General features: G+C 38.6%; 1 protein-coding gene across 4 annotated transcripts in view; it reads right to left on the reverse strand.

Annotated features, from left to right (window-relative positions):
• The window catches only part of TP53BP1 (tumor protein p53 binding protein 1), a 96,054-nt gene that overhangs the window by 11,839 nt on the left and 64,325 nt on the right, over positions 1–19,890 (reverse strand). For all 4 annotated transcript variants that reach the window (XM_055316636.1, XM_055316637.1, XM_055316634.1 and 1 more), the window contains 5 exons: positions 16,941–16,998; positions 14,024–14,116; positions 9,483–9,963; positions 5,162–5,314; positions 596–867 (listed from right to left, as the gene is read on the reverse strand). In XM_055316636.1, the coding sequence (XP_055172611.1) occupies positions 596–867; positions 5,162–5,314; positions 9,483–9,963; positions 14,024–14,116; positions 16,941–16,998 (1,057 nt within the window). The remainder of the gene's footprint in view (positions 1–595; positions 868–5,161; positions 5,315–9,482; positions 9,964–14,023; positions 14,117–16,940; positions 16,999–19,890) is intronic.

Genomic DNA, 19,890 nt, shown 5'->3' on the forward strand with positions numbered 1-19,890 from the left:
GCCTTTAAACTACATGCCAGGCCAACATGTGCTAGACTTCCAGGACAGCAGGAAACTGGTCCGCACACCCACCACCAAAAATACCAGCCAAGGAGTGGGAGTGTAGGAGAGTAAGTACAGGACATCCCCCTCTATGCAAGTCGATTCCCTCCTGACAAAGCTTCCTACTGCTGCCTCAAAAACAGCACACCCATATCTGCCCTGCCTTCTCTTTCACTTCAGGATCTAGACACCTGCAGAGGATAACAAAAAGCTAGGGATGTATCAAGTAGGGGTCACTACCCTAAACTTTTTGTACTCCCAACCAAAACACTTGTAGGCTACATAAAATGAGGGTGGCAGCAGCATGTGCCAGCATTCCCAAAGTCCCCTCATCTGTTTTTCTACATTTTCTAGAAATCTAGCTCCCATAGGGCTCCACCCAACCTCCCATGCAAAACCCAACAGGAGAGAAACAAAAGGGGAGGAAGAGGATTTGAATTATCCTAGTTGGAGGATGGGGGGATTTCCCATGACTCCTCTTCCTGTGATATCAAAATGTCAGCAACCCTGCCCCTGGTGTAGCTCTCTTTCTCTCTAGAGACCCTGTCTGCACCTCAGTTTTCCTGGGCCTCCTCGGGAGCTGGGCAAGGCAAAATCTGCGGGTTCTGTCCCGCTGGTTTTCCCTTTGAGTGGTCCGGCTCCTCTCCCTGAGCTGCCACTGCTGTGCATGGCTGAGAGACTTGTCCCACTTGATGTGCGGTGTAAGCTGGACGCCTTTGAGGAGAAGGAGCTGATATCCCCCAGGTCACCTGAGGAGCCCCCAGTCTGTGAAGGGGAAACTTCGGTTTCACATTCCTGACACTCTACAATTGGCTCTTCAGTCTCCTGCAAGAAAGAGATGGATACAAACGCTAAAAGAAGCCACAATGACATCATGTTAATGTGGAGGTTGAAAAATCCTAGAAATATGACAGAACATGAGATACTCCTGACTCTGGGAAACGAACAAGGCGTAGTGGAAGGGGAGGTGGGCGGGGGGGGGGGGGAGGGGGCAGACAGGGTGACTGGCACTGAGGGGGTCACTTGACAGGATGAGCACTGGGTGTAATAGTATATGTTGGCAAATCGAACTCCAATAAAAAAAAAATACAAAAAAAAAGAAAAGAAAAATCCTAGAAATGGCAAGAAATTTCAAGTCAGAAAGGTGACAACAAGGAGGAGACTTTCTGGAATGATGGAAATGTTCTGCATCTTGTTCTGAGTAGTGGCTATATGCAATTAGCTGTCAAAAGCCACTGAACTGAATGTATGAGACCTGAGCATTCTACAGGGAATATACTATATTTCAATAAAAAATAAATAAAGGTGGTACTGGATTTTAATTATGCTATAAGATAATTAAATGATTATTTTTGAGCACTCTCTTCTTGAAAATCTCTCCCTTGAAATCTACAAAGTCACTTTTACTTTCATTCCACCTCTTTGGCTATTTCTATATGTGCTTGTTTTTAGGTTTCTCTTTCTCTGTCTGATCTTTTAGAAATAGTATTTCACAGGACTATTCTCATTTCTTTTCTCACTCTACTGGGCTTTCCCTGGCCTGTCTTACCAGATTCATTCCTGCCTCTCTACCAACAACACAACGATGACTTAGCTCCAAATTCCCAGACACAAATACCTAATAAACTCTTCCCTTTAGATGTACTAAGGACACCTGAAATTTAACCCATCCAAAACACAATGTCTTCCTCTCTCCATTTCCTTGCCTTTGACGAATGAATCCTGGATATATCCACTGCATCTCATATCCCCTACAGCTCTCCGCGGAGGCTGGTTTTTCTCAACCAAACCCCAATTCAAGAGTTTGGAGATAAGAGGTAATCTTGCTCCCCACTGCCATTAACAGACCATTTCTATCTCCCTACCTCGTGTCCTACTTAACTATTATTTGCCATTCTGTTAAACTTTCCTCTCCCTGTTACTCACCAACATCCTCCCACTTATTCATTCTCATGAATAAACACCTTAACTCCTGGTTCACACAGCCTCCCTCCCTGGCCCATCCCTACTTGTACTGTCACTATTCTCAATGGCTTACATCCATCAGATGACCCATCTCGAAACTCCTAAGTTCCTGATCTAATTACCACCATCAACCTTTTCTTCCACCTTAGCCATCTGCCCCTTGGGGTTACCAGAAATTGCACCACCTCTAAAAGGTGTCAGTGATAAACATGACTTTCTCAAATCGCTGTCTATCACCAACTTCCCTGCTCTAGCTGGATTCAAGTCTCATTATCTGCCAAGTTCATTTGACTAAAGCAGGTGCTATGAGCCCAGAACTGATGTCAATCTCTTCACTTGGATACAGCAAAAGAGTAGAGGGATGGCCAGCCTAAAAGGCTGGGATTCCAGGCTATGTCTCTGTGGGAGAGTACAGAGGAAGCCCCAGGAACAGTAGCCTGCTATACCTGCCTTTGCAACTATCCTGCAGTCAAAGCCATTGCTCTTGTTAATGACTTCGACTCAGGCTCCAAGGTGGCCTGTTATGATCTTTTTAATGTATCTGCTTACTTGTTTTTCTGTGTGTCTCTTCTACCAAATGACAGAGGCCCTATTAATACAAAGACTGTAACAGTATCTTCTTTCCTGGGTATATCCCCCAAATCCAGCACAGTACATGCCACAAAAGAGACCCTTGGTAATTATTTATCAAATGATCTTCTCTCTCAAACCAGTGAAAAAAGCAAAAAGCCCAGCCACCACCTTAGAGTCCTTCTTTTCCCTTGATCCCGACATTAGGAATTCACCAGTCTACCAATTTCACCTTCTATGTATTTCTTCCATCTTTGTCTCTCCTCTCAACCTATACTTCCACTATATCCTAACTTGGCACTCATTACCTCTTGTCTGAACTATGCCTCAACCCATTACAATTCATGGTCAAACTGCTGCTAATCTAACCTAACATGCAAATCTGAGCATGTCACTCCTTTCTCCAAAATTCTTTTATTTTTTTAAGATTTTATTTATTCATTAGAGACAGAGAGAGGGAGAGAGGCAGAGACACAAGCAGAGGGAAGAGCAGGCTCCACGCAGGGAGGGTGATGTGGGACTCAATCCCGGGAACCCGAGATCACACCCTGAGCCAAAGGCACACACTCAACCATTGAGCCACCCAAGCATCCCTCTCCAAAATTCTTTAAATTCTCCACACCAAAGATAAAAAAAATCTAGGGGCACCTGTGTGGCTCAGCTGGGCACCTGCCTTCGGCTCAGAGCTAGATCCCAGGACTCTAGGATCACAATCTGAGCAGAAGGTCATGATCCTAGGGTTCTGGGACTGAGCTCTGAGTCAGGCTTCTGCCGAGCCAGAGCCTGACTCCCAATTCATGCCCACTCTCCTCCCAATTCATGCTCTCTGTAGCTATCTCTCTCCCTCTCTCTCTCAAATAAATAAATAAAAGTTTTTTAAAAGAGACAGATAAGGGATCCCTGGGTGGCGCAGCGGTTTGGCGCCTGCCTTTGGCCCAGGGCGCGATCCTGGAGACCCGGGATCGAATCCCACGTTGGGCTCCCGGTGCGTGGAGCCTGCTTCTCCCTCTGCCTGTGTCTCTGCCTCTCTCTCTCTCTGTGACTATCATAAATAAATAAAAATTAAAAAAAAAAAAAAGAGACAGATAAAAATCTAAATTTTTTTCTATGGTATACAAAGCCCTTACACTTTGGCCCTTTACCAACCTCGATGGCATCCTCTCCTACCATTCCCTATCCTACTGTTAGTATCATATTGAGATTCTAAATGTTCATTAAGCATGCCCTGCTACCTACATACTTACGTAACTTTTCATTCTGCCTGTAATGTCCTTTTCCCCCACCCCTCAACATAATCTGCCACACATTTGAGCACTACATCTTCTGTGAAGTCTTCTAGCCACACCTTCAGGTAAGCCAGTAGGTTCTGTTCCCTCCTTCTAACACATCTTTCCATCCTCTATGACAGCAACCAACAAGTTTTGGATTTGTTGCACATCAAGTATAAGCTCCTAGAGAACAGGAGTCTTTTTTATGGAGTATTTTTCCCCTTCAGAGTATTTAAAGGACCTACTGATTCTGGAAATATACTTTAGAAAGCATCACATCGAATGATAAATTAAGTCGTATGTATAACACTTTAGATTACAACAGTTACAATAACTATTCATGAAAGCAAATTGCTTTTCTAAAGCTGCTATAAGTTCCCAACTTTTCCAAAATAGCAGTAACACTGAAAAAAATTCCACAAACATAAAATTGAAGATGAATTAACATCTGGGATTTTGGTGTACAATAAATAAAGAATACAAGACAATTTCTCAAACTAACGTCAAATGCTTTCTGATACAAGGGCCACAGGGGCCCATTAATGAACAACAATAATATGTTCCATTTAATAAAACTATATACCAGAGTTTAATTCTCCCTCAGTTCAACTTCCTCTATGGCTAGCTGGCAGATTTTTTTTTTCTTTTAAGTGCCTGAGTAAAAAAGGAAGGAAGTAGCTGTACCTCTTACCAATTAATAAAATGGTTCCCAAAAATTACTATATGTACCAAGAATGGTGCCAAACCTTTAATTCTAGAAAATCTGTCTGATTTCAACCAGTATGAGACTAAACAAAGTCAGAATATAACACTGTCCAATATAACAATGAATAAATGCCAGTATTTTGCCAATATTGGGAATGAGTCCATAATGAATCCTACTAAGAAATAAAGGTGCATCTCCTACCAGCAACTCTATAACCACACACGGATGGAGACCAAGAAAGGACACAATGAGTAAACATAAAAAAGAGTGAGAAAACAGATGGGGTGAGGCAGGAAGTTCTAAACCTCATTAGAATTTCCAAGGATTAAAAATAATATTTATACATGACAGAGATTTATAGAGATTCATCAATCTGTTCTTTACAAAAACTGAAACCATGACAGGACTCGTTAAATAACTGGTCAAAGGTCAAGCAGTAAACTCATGGTTTGGAAAAACAGAATTCAAGACTCTCACCAAGTTCTTCCACCTTTCTAACAAGAGGAAAGAAAACAAGCTAGTTGTACAAGAAAAGCAGGTAGGAGTGGAAGTGGAGAGCCAGGAAAATTTTTCTACAGAATTTGCCACATAGACCCAAAGTATGTATTACCTCAGTTACTTTTCTTTCTACTTCTGTTCCATCCACATAATACACATCTGTGATGACACGAGTGACAAGTGTGCGAACCTCACGGATTGTTCTCATGTGGCGATGCAAGACATGGCCATGTGGGGGCTGAGGCATATCAAACTCTTCCTCTCCCTGTGACAGAAAATAGAGAACACAAGCATGGGTCTCACTGCAAAAAGGCAAAATTGTAAATCAACTTCTTCATGATGAGTACTGTTCAGAGGTTCCATGAATCTAGTGTGATGGAATTTTCCAGTTATTTTGTTTTTTACTCACCTATAGAGAAGAACAGGGAAGGAGGAGCTATACAGCCAGAGGCTAGGAAGAGTTTATATCAGTTTATCATTTAAAATGATCTATTTCTGTCTAAATCAAAATCATAACATCTAGCACTTATACCTAGGATATTTAAGTGAAACTGATTCCCCTAAAAGTACATGTTACATTATAATCCTTCTGATTTTGATGATGACTTGTCAATCAGTATTCAAACATATACTTGCAACATCTCTTTAAAAAAAAAGGAAGGCAATTCCTTAGAACTTTATATAAAAGCAGAGTATCTGTTAATCTCAGTACAGTCTTTTTTTTGTATTCTTTTTTTTTCTAATTTGATTAGCCAACATATATCATTAGTTTCAGATGTAATGTTCATAATTTATCAGCTGCATAGAACACCCAGTGCTCATCACATCATGTGCCCTCCTTAATGTGCATCATCCAATTACCCCATCTCCCTCAGTACAGTTTTTATTGCATTAGTAAAGTCAAAACTAAAGTTTATTTATGTCAAGAACTAGATAGCACAGGTTTCTCTCAGAATTAAATATGAAATATTTAATCTATTCCAAATAATAGATTATAACTTAAGAGCCAAGCTAGTGTCCAAAACAGAAAAAGTAAATCAGGATTTGTATTTACTTGTACCATAATCAGTTAAATAGCTTAAATAAACCCTATATTTTTATGCCAACTGTTACATACATGTTTTCTCATAATACACATACCACACTTAACACCATCCATGCACTTCCCCTTACCCCACTGGCTCTGTAATTCTGAGGAGGAGAAAACGCACATTTTTCTCCCACCTTACTCTTCCCATAATAGACTGATGTTTCTTTTAGTAGTCAGTGTCAAGGGATCCAAGTCTTTCCAAAGAACTATATATACCACTGCAATGATGATCCTGGGTTTTTACTGACTAATGTGTTAGTGATTTACCTAAAGCTTTCAATAATTTACCTGAGTAATTCCCACTCCAACTCCATTTTAGGGATGAAGTATCTACTAAAATGGGTATTTAAATTATCTGAATAGACAAAATAAAAAGCATGGAAACTAAACCAATTCCTTAAAATACTTTTGTATATACAACTCATTAATGAGTGTTTAGAGTACTGGTCTGTCACACCTCAATCATCAGGGTGCCCCAGAACCATGACAGCCTGGATTTCCTGCCTACACACACAGAGCCAAGGTCCTGGATTATAAGGGTCTAAAAAGTTTCAGGAATACATAAACACTCCTTGTATTCAGACTTCTCAAGAAGACTCCCTGCATTCTTCCACTACAACAGCCAGACTTCAAGAGAGACACTTAAATAAACATGTCTGATAGAATATGAAAGGAAAGAAAGGAAAGGGGACAGATAAAAAGCTATGCTTACTTGCTCTTCAAATAGTCTCTTGAAAAGAAGTCTTTGTAAGATAAATAACTTAAGGGTCTTGTCATTAGAAAAGAAGATAACGAAATGAAAACAAAACTAAACTTTCCCTTCAGTAAAAGCCTGGCCCAGGCACACTGGATACAGAAGTGAAATTTTAAGGAATGTCAAAGATAGACTGCCTATGCTTTTCTCCAGCACTGGATACAAAAGCACTGGAACTTGGAAAACCTCCACAGAGCCTTCCTCATTTTCCAATCATTCTTCAAAAGACAGCACAGCAATCCCAATTTGTTACTGTACCACCCCATCTATATATATTTTTTAAAGATTTTATTTACTCATTCATGATAGACATAGAGAGAAAGAGAGAGGGAGAGAGGGGCAGAGACACAGGCAGAGGGAGAAGCAGGCTCCAGGCCCCGGAGCCTGACGCGGGACTCAATCCCCCGGACTCCAGGATCATGCCCAGGGCCAAAGGCAGGCGTTAAACCACTGAGCCACCCAGGGATCCCCTCCCATCTATAATTTTCATTGTAAAGTTTATACATAAAATTTACCATTGTAACCATTTTTAAATATACAGTTTATGACATTAAGTACATTCACACTGGCAAACATCACCATATCCACTTCCAGAACTTTTCATCTTTCCCAAGTGAAACTACACCTATGCACCACCTAGTTTTTCTAGCACCTTTCTTTAACAGGAGCAATTAGCTCTTAAATATGTTATATTCACTCTGTATGACACAGTAGTATAGTATCATCACATCACAATATTTAAAATAATAATAATCAATAGGTAGCAACAGCAGCCAACATATATTGAGCATTAACTATGTGCCAGGCCCAGTGCTAAGGGCTTTACATGCTTTATCTTATTTAATCCTCACAATACCCCAAATGAAGTGATCTGCCTCCAAAGCCTAGGCCTAAGCACTCTGGCTCACTGGCTCCTGCTATCATTATAATGAGATAGGAGCAGATTGTTTCCCTATTTTACAGAGGAAGAAAGGAAAATATAATCTAGTGGCTTCAACAAGATTGCTATCTTTAGGATCAAGTTTAACTCTTTTTATGAAGGCAGGGAAACCAAATTATTATGTAGCAGAATGCAAACACTAAGAGTAAAAGCAGGGCCGCTAGGGTGGCTCAGCAGTTTAGCGCCGCCTTCAGCCCAGGGCCTGATCCTGGGGACCCGGGATCACGTCCCACATCGGGCTCCCTGCATGGAGCCTGCTTCTCCCTCTGCCTGTGACTCTGCCCCTCTCTCTCTCTCTCTCCCTGTGTCTCTCATGAATAAATAAATAAAATCTTAAAAAAAGAGAAAAAAAAAAGAGTAAAAGCAGACGGAAAATGGGGTCTGGTCTACTATAACCCCTACATTCAAAAGGCTATGCTAATTTTCATCTGTACAAAATGATTACGCCTTAGGTCTCATAGACCTATGTTACCTTAAAAGGCTAATAATATTAACAATTTCTGGAGTTCCTGGAGAGGAATGGATAAACAGAACAAGACTACACAGGCCATGATTAATAAATAGAAAATCAACATAGCAGAATGAAAAGAATACCGATTCTGAAGTCAGACATGCTGAGTTCAAATTCCAGGTCTGCCACCTACTGATGGCAAAATTTTGGGCAAGTTACTTAACCTCTCTTCAGCTTGGTTTCTTTACCTGTGAAATGGGAATTATAATACCAACCTCATGGGTTGTCTTGAGCACAATGCTGATAAACTCTAGGTGTTCAATAATGAGGAACTATATTATTTTATCTTTATAAAACAAACAACTTGGACAATTAAAACAAGAGGTACATCACTACTGAAGCTTTCCTAGAAAGATACCAACTGAAGATAATCTACCAGAACAACTGCAAAGACAATTTAACTACTATTAGTAACTTCCAGATTTTCCCTGCCATGGAACCCAACTGCCGAAATTTTATGAACTTCCTTTTATTTGTTAATATGTACACTTCTACCACCACTTCTTACCCACTCAGTTTTTACTACCTACACTTCCCTACTCTATTCCCAAGAACCTGTTGCTCCTCCAGCCTTATTTCCATTAACCCCAATCCTTTTCCTCCCATTATGTCTAGCTATAGCCTCTTTCTGCAGTCCTAGTGACCTAAGAACTTCCTCTTTTCTTTCTCTATTCCTCTTACTGTTGTTTCTATACAGTGGTACACTATCTTTCATGCTTCTCTTTGCCTTCTCCTCTGCTTCATACTCTCTCAGTTCCTGGGAACCTTGGTGAAACAGACTCGAGAGGGAAGCCATAAGCTATGATGCTCATAACAGAGGATGAAAAATAGTGGCAGAAGGAAAAGATTAAATGGAGAATATTATAGGGCCCAAACTATATTCCTGGCTTTCTCTTCCACTAAGAAAACTTGACAAATTCCAGCACTACTTCATTTTTCCTAAAAGACTCTACTGGCTATAGCTACCCATAATTTGGACTACCCTATCTCTAGCCTAGAAAAATTGTTTTTGTTTTGAATGACTGGTCTGTACAACACTGTTAAGAATTACCATTAGGTACAAGTACCACAACTTAAATTCTCCAGGAATCCATAAGGTCAAAAACAGGGCCCTAAGATACCCTATACATTCTCTCACCTGGCTATGGAGCGACTCTGTATCATCCCCAGGAGCACTGACTGGTTTTTCACCACTCCCCCTCTCAGTCTGAACTGTGGCATCTTGTTTTCCAGAATTCTGGTCCACCGTACTGGTCCCCTGTTCACACACATTCTTTACAGTCTGGGTTGCTGCTGAAACAGTTTCTGGGACCCACAGGGAACGTTCTATGGTCTGGATTCCTATGTTATTTTGGCTGGGTCTCTCAATCAAGGCATTACTAGGTTTTTCCTGATTGGTATTCTGTCCTTCTTTCTGGCCTTCTAGCACATCTGTCTCCATTGCTTCCCCTTGAGGACTGGATGGCCCCTGTGTGGCCACCTGCTGGGAGATAGAAGGAGGGTCTTTGACAGGACAACTGGGCTTCACAGGCTGTTGACTCTGCCTGGTCCTTTGTTCACCTTCCAATTTTTCCTTCTCTTCTTCATCTTGAGTACTTGGAAAACTGAGCGAGTTCCCCCTAAAAATCAACCATATAAAGAAACCATGTCAAGTAAGCAAGTGTGAGTGTGTGTGTAATGGCAAGAGGAACCATAATTTGTCAATCTGAGAAATGTGGGGAAGGGAGAAAATAAGGTGACTGAGCATATCACCTTATAAGGCTTTTAAATATAATTTCCTTTAAAAAAAAGATTTTAGAGAGAGAGCACGGTGGGGAGGGGCAAAAGGTAAAGAGGAGAGAGTCTCAAGCAGACTCTGCCTGAGTGCAGAGCCTGACACAGGGCTGGATCTCACTACCCTGAGATCACAACCTGAGCTGAAACCAAGAATCAGACACTCAACAAACTTCACCATCCAGATGCCCCAACATAATTTCACTCTTAAAAAAATAATGATACAAAGGATTATCCCACCATGATGATAAAACAGTCATAAAATTTCTTCCCTTCACTAGTTATGAATTCTGAAACTTGACACAGGAGAATAAGGTAAACAAGAAGATATAAAGCCATGACTAAAGTCACAGTCAATGAAGGCAGTTTAGGGATCTACTTCAAAAACTTCAATTAGGTCAAGATGTCTTATTTAGGCTTTTTTTGGTTCTAACAGTCCTTAAATGACTCCTAGCATTCTGGATACTTTTTACCCTCCACCTCAATCAATATTTTTAGGAAAAGAAACAATATATACAGGATAGATTTATAGATGAGATTCTAGCTTTGAGAGATATACTAGTGATCTTACAACTAACAATTTCAGAATGACTTGATTCCTCAAAGCTCTCAAAGTACAACCTACTCCTTTTTCGTTAGTCTTCCCATTTGGCTATCAGTAATGTATTCATTTATCCCACAAGCATTTGATTCATGTCTCCTACAAACCAGATACCATGAAGCTCTGAGGTGCCTAAGGGCTTTCTTAAATGTCCTTAACCAGAATAAAAAGGCCAGGTTAACTCCAGGTCAGGTTACATAGAAACTTGACATTCATGTATTACTCATCTCTACTTCAAACATCTAACACAGAGCTTAATATATAGTAAGCACTTAATAAAGAAACTTTGGACAAAAGAATTAATGTAATTAATGTTCTCTCCATTGAGTAACTGCAAAAATCTACTCTCAGATTAAGTAAACTAATTGTGTAAGTAGCAAATTCATGTAAAAAATGCCTAAAAACTTTTAACTTTTTGATAAATTATGAGTTCAATGAGTCAGTACACTACAAACAAAACAAGAAACTAAAGATTTTGAGGCTATATTAAATGCATAGCAGCCAGAATCAAGATAAAAGGAATCCATTCTGAACTGACCATGGTGCAACCATATCTGGATCTGTTTCAGTTTGGCATATCATAGTTCTTAATTTATAAAACTGAGATATACCTAGAAAAGAATAGCTAGGATGATCATGGATCTAAAAAACATGTCAAATGTTGCTGTATTTGGCTAGAGACAAATGGAACTACTCACTGATAAAGAGAAAGCTGTCTCAATCTGGAAGGAACTCTGACCCCGTAAGAGCTGAGCTGACATGTAGGCAGAAAAAAAGGAAACCTGAAGAGCTCTTTGAGAAATGCTCTGCTCTCAGGAACCCCTGAGTGGCTCAGCAGTTGAGCGTCTGCCTAAGGCCCAGGGCCTGATCCTGGAGACCTGGAATCAAGTCCCACATCCGGCTCCCTGCATGGAGCCTGCTTCCCCCTCTGCCTGTGTCTCTGCCTCTCTCTCTGTGTGTCTCTCATGAATAAATAAGTAAAATCTTTATTAAAAAAAGAGAGAGAGAGAAGAGAGAAAAGAGAGAGAGAGAGAGAGAGAAATGCTCTACTCTGGATATTGAATAAGAAAGAGAAGTTTCTGAGATTTTATCTTGTTGAGCTCAACTTACCAAAAGAGGAGATTAAAGAGAGGTTTAGAATAGAGTTCTAGCCAAAGAGCCTGGTAAAAATTTGGTCATAATAGTTTAAGTCACGTCAGGAACCTCAAATGAATAAGGATATATATACAATAAAGAAAATGTAAGAATAAGACCACCAGAAGACAGATGAGAAAAATCTACCTCTGATAAGGTTATAAGTGACCATAAATACAATTTACTTAGCACAGGGCTAGATACACAGCAGAGCTCAATCAATACTACTTGCATAAAACAATTAAGACCTGATTCATTTGTTCTATAACCTGAATATTCATGTTTGAACCTTTCAGACAGCTAACATGTCACAGTTGAACAATGAAAGTCAAAAGCTAGAAGGCATAGGACTTGACTGCTATTTAAAGAACTCAATTACCACCTTTCCCCACCCTTAAAGAAGCCTACCACATTTTACAGAAGCTGTTTATTGAGCGTAGAACTTCTGAATAGAATTTCACTTCTCACGTAAAATTTTATTTTTTTTTCCAAGTAAAATTTTCTTTAATTGGTGAGTATTAAGTTGGGTTTTTTTCCCAAAGAGTTCATCAGAACAACTTTCTTCTCTCTCTAAATACCAAAGGTGTCTCATTATAACATTAGCAATATTCAGCAGATTCCTATCAAAGCAGAAATTGGTATTTATCATTCTCATGTTAACATCAATCAAATGAATGATGTTAACATTACAGTCATTTCCCCCCAAGTCAATAGAACAGTAGGTAAAAAGCAAAGCCTTAATTGTAACACGTATACTGCCAGAAATGTTGCTCCAACTCCTACCAAGTTCATAAATCCTTAAACATAAAACTGAGAAATACCTACCATAAAGATGTATATGAATGTCCCAATAAACAATAAAGAAAGAATCTTTAGCACTAGAAAAGAGCTTTAGAAGAAAAGACAAATCCAATAAATTGTTAAGAAGGGCCATATTTCTCTTTATTAGTTCCAGCTACACAATCCTACCTTGGTCACTATATGCCAGGTTTGAAACTTATGCTAAGAAAGCAAATTTTAGTAGAAAAAGTCTGGATAAAATTAATCCAGAGTGAAACAGGTAAGAATAAATCTCCCTACTTAACAAACTTCTAACCATTACATTCTGAGTGTAGGTCTGTCTGTGGAGAAACTGAAATCAAATCCATCTGAATTCTCAGGCCTTTGTTCTACCAAAGTTAAACAAAATCACCAGCATCTTGTCTTTCTATTTAAGATATTCTTAAAAAAAAAAAAAAAGATATTCTAGTAAAATAGGAAGGCAATACAATGCCAACAGTAAATTTAGTAATGCTGGGCCATTCTTACATCACTTTAGAAATCAGACAAAGTGGCATTTCACCTAACAAGTTGCTTGATACAATAGAGAATATGACCTATTTGATTCTCAAGAATACCAACAACCTCACATTTAATAATCAGAATGCTAATAAAAACACTGAAATGTTTCTTCTCATTATTTATGTCAATAAAGAACATAAAAATTATGTTGCAAAAAAAATACTATTAGGATTATACCCACTGACAAAACATTATCAAATTCCCTAATTACAAAATCACTGAATACCACCTAATAATGAAAATACAAGCGTATTTCCATTGCCATTAATTACTTCAGTATACTAATTATAAAAATTATATGTCCCAAACAAGATATTTTATTTAAACAGAAAAAATACTTTGTAACTAAAAAAATTTTTTCTGTCAGGGAAGTTCTAAGAGATTATGGAGTAAAGAAGTCATGGGCAAATCTTAATTCCATCAAGTATGATGAGATTTAAATTTGGAGTGAACATCTCAGTTTTGCCCTATGGGAGACTAAAAACCCCAAAACGTCTTGTTATAAATCAACATGTGCAAAACTAAGAAAAAAGGAGTAATCTTAAAAATATAGAATGATACATTTTACTTTTTTTTAGAATGATATACTCTCATAAATTTATGAAGAACCATTTCAAATTGAAAGAACAAGCAGATCAAGACAAAAATCTGTGTCTATAAAATATTAAATAAAATTTCCCATGACAGCTCATTTATAAATCTATCTAGAATATGTCACAGTCCCTCAGATAAAAATGTAAGCTCAAGTTCACAAAATGGTAGTAATGTACATTCCAGATTTTGGTACCAACCATTCTGCAAATCAATACAGCTATGGAAATAATGCTCACCTGATGGGTGCAGAGGGAGGATCCTGACTTCGAGCCTCATCATCTTGTTGGGTTTCACAGACACAGCTAAATATAGACACAGTCTTCAGAGGACTAAGATAATAAATTAAAGCAATATACTGTGTTAGTTTTGAAAGGATAAGTACCTCTGGAGATTACCCTTTTTAGGCACAAAGGGAATAAAATTCTTGCTCTGCACCCTAAACCTCAAACCACCCTATAGCAAAATATCTTTCTTCATACTTGTTATAAATTACCACAATAAGAAAACTCTCAAGAAGATTCACAAGAAATAAGATGGACAGAGGAGTATATCAAATACCATAAAGATCCAATCAACAAAGTCTAAACTTTAGTACTCTTTTAGTAAAACCACTCAGTGTCTTCAACAAATTGCTAGGGGGAAAATGGGGGTGGGGTGGGAGAAGGAGATTCTTATATATTAAAAGACATTTAACTTAAGGGACATAATCAAATTTGATGAGACAAATCAGATCAAACTTTAACTAAAGAGACATAATGTGTAGACCTTGTTTGGATCTTGATTGAATCAAAGTGTAAAAAATCTTTAATGAGGCAATCGGAGAAATGTGAACACTGATTACTTTTTTTTGAACACTGAATATTTGATGACATTAAGGAATCACTGACAATTTTGAAAGTATGAGCATAGCACTGTGATCAAGTTCAAAATAAAATCCTTATCCTTTAGAAATATCATTAGAATATTTATAGATAAATGATATAATGCTGGAATTAGCTTCAAAATAATCCAGTAGAGTGCTAGAAATATTTATAAATGAATCAAGACTGACAATGAGTTGGTAATTTTTGACACTGGGTGATGATTATGTGATGGTTCATTATACTCTTTTCTCTACTTCTTGAAATCTTCAATAATGAAATGTTTGAGAAAGAAGATGACAGCAAGTAATCTAGACAGAGCCCAGTTACAAACAACACTTTAAAACAGTGTACTGCTTCACCTAAATGCAAAAGAAGCAGTGATCATTTAAAATATTCGAACATGGGATCCCTGGGTGGCTCAGTGGTTTAGCGCCTGCCTTTGGCCCAGGGTGTGATCCTGGAGACCCGTAATCGAGTTCCACATTGGGTTCCCTGCATGGAGCCTGCTTCTCCCTCTGTCTGTGTCTCTGCCTCTCTCTCTCTCTCTGTGTGTGTCTCTCATGAATAAATAAAATCTTTAAAAAAAAAAAAAAAAAAGAAGGAGAAGAAGAAGTTACTCCTTAGAGGCAGCCTGGGTGGCTCAGCAGTTTAGTGCCCCCTTCAGCCCAGGGCTTGATCCTGGAGACCTGTGATCAAGTCCCATGTCATGCTCCCTGCTTGGAGCCTGCTTCTCCCTCCGCCTGTGTCTCTGCCTCTCTCTCTCAGTCTCTGTGTCTCTCATGAATAAATAAAATCCTTAAAAAATAAATAAATAATAAATAAATAAAATACAATACTCAAACATAGCTTACTGTAAATGATTTCTTACGGTGAACCCAACTGTAAAAGTGAATAGTTGAAGATTTTGAAAATCTAGATTCTCATGTACAATTCAGTTAACAACAATACCAATGAATTTTGTCTCTTTCCATGATCCACCAATCCAACCCTCCACCCTCAGGTTTTACCCTTATCTTTCATACCTACATTTGGCACAAAAGCAGCGCAGGTTCAGGTATACAATTATGCTAAAACCAAAGAGATCAAGTATATACTCCATTTTCTTCAACTTGTAAGACTACAGAATATTAAAGAGACGTAACTGAGTAAGAACCCTAAACTGCTTACCTTGCAGATTAAATATGCAAGGGCCAGGAGAATAATCTCCGTAAAACAAGGTTAAGTACAGATCAAAGAATTTACACATGGGCCAGAAACTTGCAATTGAGGGTCAAATTTAGTCCACAGACATGTTTTATTTGACCCAAAAAGTAAGAAATTTTGTTTTAAATCTAGCTTTCGGGGATCCCTGGGTGGCACAGCGGTTTAGCGCCTGCCTTTGGCTCAGGGCGTGATCATGGAGACACGGGATCGAATCCCACGTCAGGCTCCCGGTGCATGGAGCCTGCTTCTCCCTCTGCCTGTGTCTCTGCCTCTCTCTGTGTGTGACTATCATAAATTAATAATAAAAAAAATCTAGCTTTCTCTTTAAAAATGTAAAGATCGGCAACAGAAGTTTGTACTTTTGCATGGTAATAATCAGCTGGAATTGAAGAGGGCACACATGTTCAGCTGGCAATCATCTTTAATACTCTATGCTCTTGCACCTAGCCTGCTTTACTTACTTACTGTACCTACCAAGCCCAATTTAACAATCCTCACCTATATTTCACCGACAGCTGCAAGTATGTTCATGCTGGATGACTCATGCCATAAACCAATGAAACAATTCTACTCTCGCAGCCACCAGATGGCAAAGTTTACTGCAAAAGCCTCATATGGGGTCAAACTCATCCTCAAAGCATTACAGCATTCATGACAAAGCAAAAGTAACAGTTCAACACAATAGTTAACTTGGCAGGCAGAAGAGAAAATGGCCTGAGGTTGCGGCTGAGTCAGGAATCTTTGAAGGAACAAGGTCTAAGGCTATCTCTTGTTAAATCCTTTGTTACCTTACTAGTAGCAGCAATAATCTCAGTCTTACGATCAGAAAAAGAAAAAAATGGCACTCCCACATGAACAAAAGGGAGAAAGAGAAACACCATTAAATATATTAGTTCTAAGTAGAGTAAAAAGCTTTATCAGACTGAAAGTATTATAAGACAGCCTACGTTAGATTCAACACATGGCTAAGTCCTTTATACTGGAGTTTCATTTTAGTTTTTTTACTCTATTGATAAATCATCTTCCCTTTATTACCAGAGTGGCTTTGTATATTAAATTCCTCTAAATAGCAACCAGCTCTGGTTACCTGGCAACAGCCTCAGCAACAGCAGTAGATCCATTTTTTCTTTCACCAGTTGCAGGCTCTGAATAAAAACAAAAGCAAGGACAGAAAGGAAAGAGAAACAGAATTCAGTTAATACCACACCTAAAAAGCTGCTCTATTAATAATTGCAACAAGTAACAAAAAGAGGTAAAAATAAGTGAACATAAAGATTTCTTATCATTTAATGGTACAAGTCTTTCCTCACTTGCATCAAATTAATTTTCTTTTAGAGAAGACAGTCTGTCCATAAATATAATAAAATGAATTACTAAATAGTAATATGTAAAAATGAAAACTAAACTTCTGAATCAATTCATCTCTTCTCATACAAGGTGTAAAAAACTATATTAGAAAATAAAAAATTTAAAACAAGAAAAAACTTTATTTTTTTTTAAAGACTTTATTTATTTATTCGTGAGAGACAGAGAGAGAGGCAGAGACACAGGCAGAGAGAGAAGCAGGCTCCATACAGGGAGCCCGATGTGGGACTCGATCCCCGGTCCCCAGGATCACACCCTGGGCTGCAGGTGGCGCTAAACCGCTGTGCCACCGGGGCTGCCCAAGAAAAAACTTTAATAAAAAACTATGCAAAAATGTTTAAATTGATGCACAAATTTTATTTAATTTTTTTGATGTAAAAATTTTAAATAGTGTGGAATTTTAAGAGAACTCACACACAGAAAGTATTCAAGTTCTTCCCAAAGTGCTTTTGGGACAGATAACCTTAAGAACAAAACACATTTTTCAAGAAATAATCTATAGTAAAAAATTAAGGGTGATATTGAAAAGAATCCCATATTCTCAAAGCAATGTCACTAATGAGGCCAGAGGATTAAAATTTGTTCATTTACAACTTATTCCAGCCTTAGAGAAAATGACAAATATTTTTAAACATTTCTAAAATATTTATGACCTGGGGTACCTGGGTAGCTCAGTTGGTTAAGCATCTGCCTTTAGCTCAGGTCATGATCTCAGGGTCCTGAGCCCCAAGTTAGGCTTCCTGCTCAATGGGGAATCTGATTCTCCCTATTGCCCTCCCCTTACTCATGCTCTCATAGTCCTCCTCTCTCTCAAATAAATAAATCTTTAATAAATAAATAAATATTTTAAAAATAAATAAAAATAATATATTTCTGATCCAACATACTCTAAACAAAGTAGCAACTGAAAGTTAGTTAGAGCTCTGGCTCTGAAAGAGAAACCTGGCTCAGGTCTTGACCCCAGCATTTAGTAGTCCAACCTGGTAATAAATTCCATCTTTTGTCAGCTTCCTCATCTATAAGATAAAACCGAACCAACCTCACAGGTTTGTTGTGAAGATGAAATGAGTAAAACTGTAAGTATGGTGCCTGTCTGATACAGTGCTCCTAGTATCAGGAAAGGTAGTAATATCATCCAGAATGTTAGCTCCATTTAAGGTCTTCCAGTTGTAATTTCAAATCTAAAGATTTAATCTTTTTAAAAAAGGGAGGGGAGCCTGGGAGAGGGGGCCTGGCTGGCTTAGTCAATAGATCACATGACTCTTGATCTTGAGGTTACGGGTTCAAGCCCCACATTGAGTATAGAGATTACCTAATAAAATCATTAATAAACAAACAAACAAGGCTACCACATACTCTCTTGATAAGCCCTACCTGATTTCAGTGATAATTAAAAGGAAACATGTAATACTTTAATTTCTACTGAGTTAATAAGATTCAAATTAATAAGCATTGAAGGGACGCCTGGGTAGCTCAGCAGTTGAGCATCTGCCTTTGGCTCAGGGCATGATCCTGGAGTCCTGGGATCAAACCCCACATCAGGCAGCCTGCATAGAGCCTGTTTCTCTCTGCCTCTCATGAATAAATAAAATCTTTAAAAATAATAATAAGCATTGAAAAGCAGGATAGCACTGTAATTCAGACCCAGACTTCTGGTTCTTGAAACTAACTTTTATTTTTTATTGTTTTTTTTAAAGATTTATATATTGGGGGAGGGGGTAAGGGAGAGCAAGCACATGTGCACAGGATGGGGAGGGTAGGGGCAGAGGAAGAGGGAGAGATCTCCAGCAGACTTCCCACTGAGCATACAGCCCAATATAGAGCTCAACTCCACAACCCTGAGACCACGATTTAAGCTGAAACCAAGAGTTTGACACTTAACCAACTGAGCCACCCAGGCACCTGTTTTTTGTTTTTTAGAGTTTATTTATTTTTTTAGTAATCTCTACACCCAATGTGGGGTGTTCGAACTCATGACCCTGAGATCAAGAGTCACATGCTTTTCCAACTGAACCAGCCAGGCGCCCCTAGTTCTTAAAATTACTTTGAATTCAGGTTACTCCATTTTACTGTTTGACTCTAAGTAAGGTGCTCAGTCTTCCTGTGCCTCAGTTTCCTTACCTATAAAATGAGGATAATAACACAACCTATTTCACGGGTTTGTTGAGAGATTCACTAAGCTGTACATGTAAAATGCTTGACATATCGTAAGAACTCAAAGTCTATTAGCTAAAATTTCTTCTTTCCTTTGGTCTCCAGAGAATGAGAGGCCCTTCTTATTCAAGTCCACCCATTCTATCTGTAGTCTCTGAAAGCTTCCTCTCCCAATGCCCTCAGGGTTTTGATCTATCAACTGTTCCCCTTATTCCCTCATTTTTAACCCATCTCTCTTTTGGAGATTTCTTCCAGTCTATAAATTTCCTTAGGCCTCTCTATGCTTAGGCACAAAAATGAAAAAAAATCTCCTCCAGTCTTGAATTTCTAACTTGGCATTATTTTTTCTTCCTTCCTCATATTAACTTCTCAAAAGTAGAATACATTTGCTACCTCTTCTCCCCAACAATCCTCAACTACCGTCAGTATAACTCCCACTCAAAGCACTATACTGAAATAGTCCTTGCTAGAATCACCAAATGGATCCTAATTGCCAAATCCACCGTACATTTTGTTAT

The sequence above is a fragment of the Nyctereutes procyonoides genome, unplaced genomic scaffold (genome assembly GCF_905146905.1).
Source record: "Nyctereutes procyonoides isolate TBG_1078 unplaced genomic scaffold, NYPRO_anot_genome, whole genome shotgun sequence".
NCBI lineage: Eukaryota > Metazoa > Chordata > Mammalia > Carnivora > Canidae > Nyctereutes > Nyctereutes procyonoides.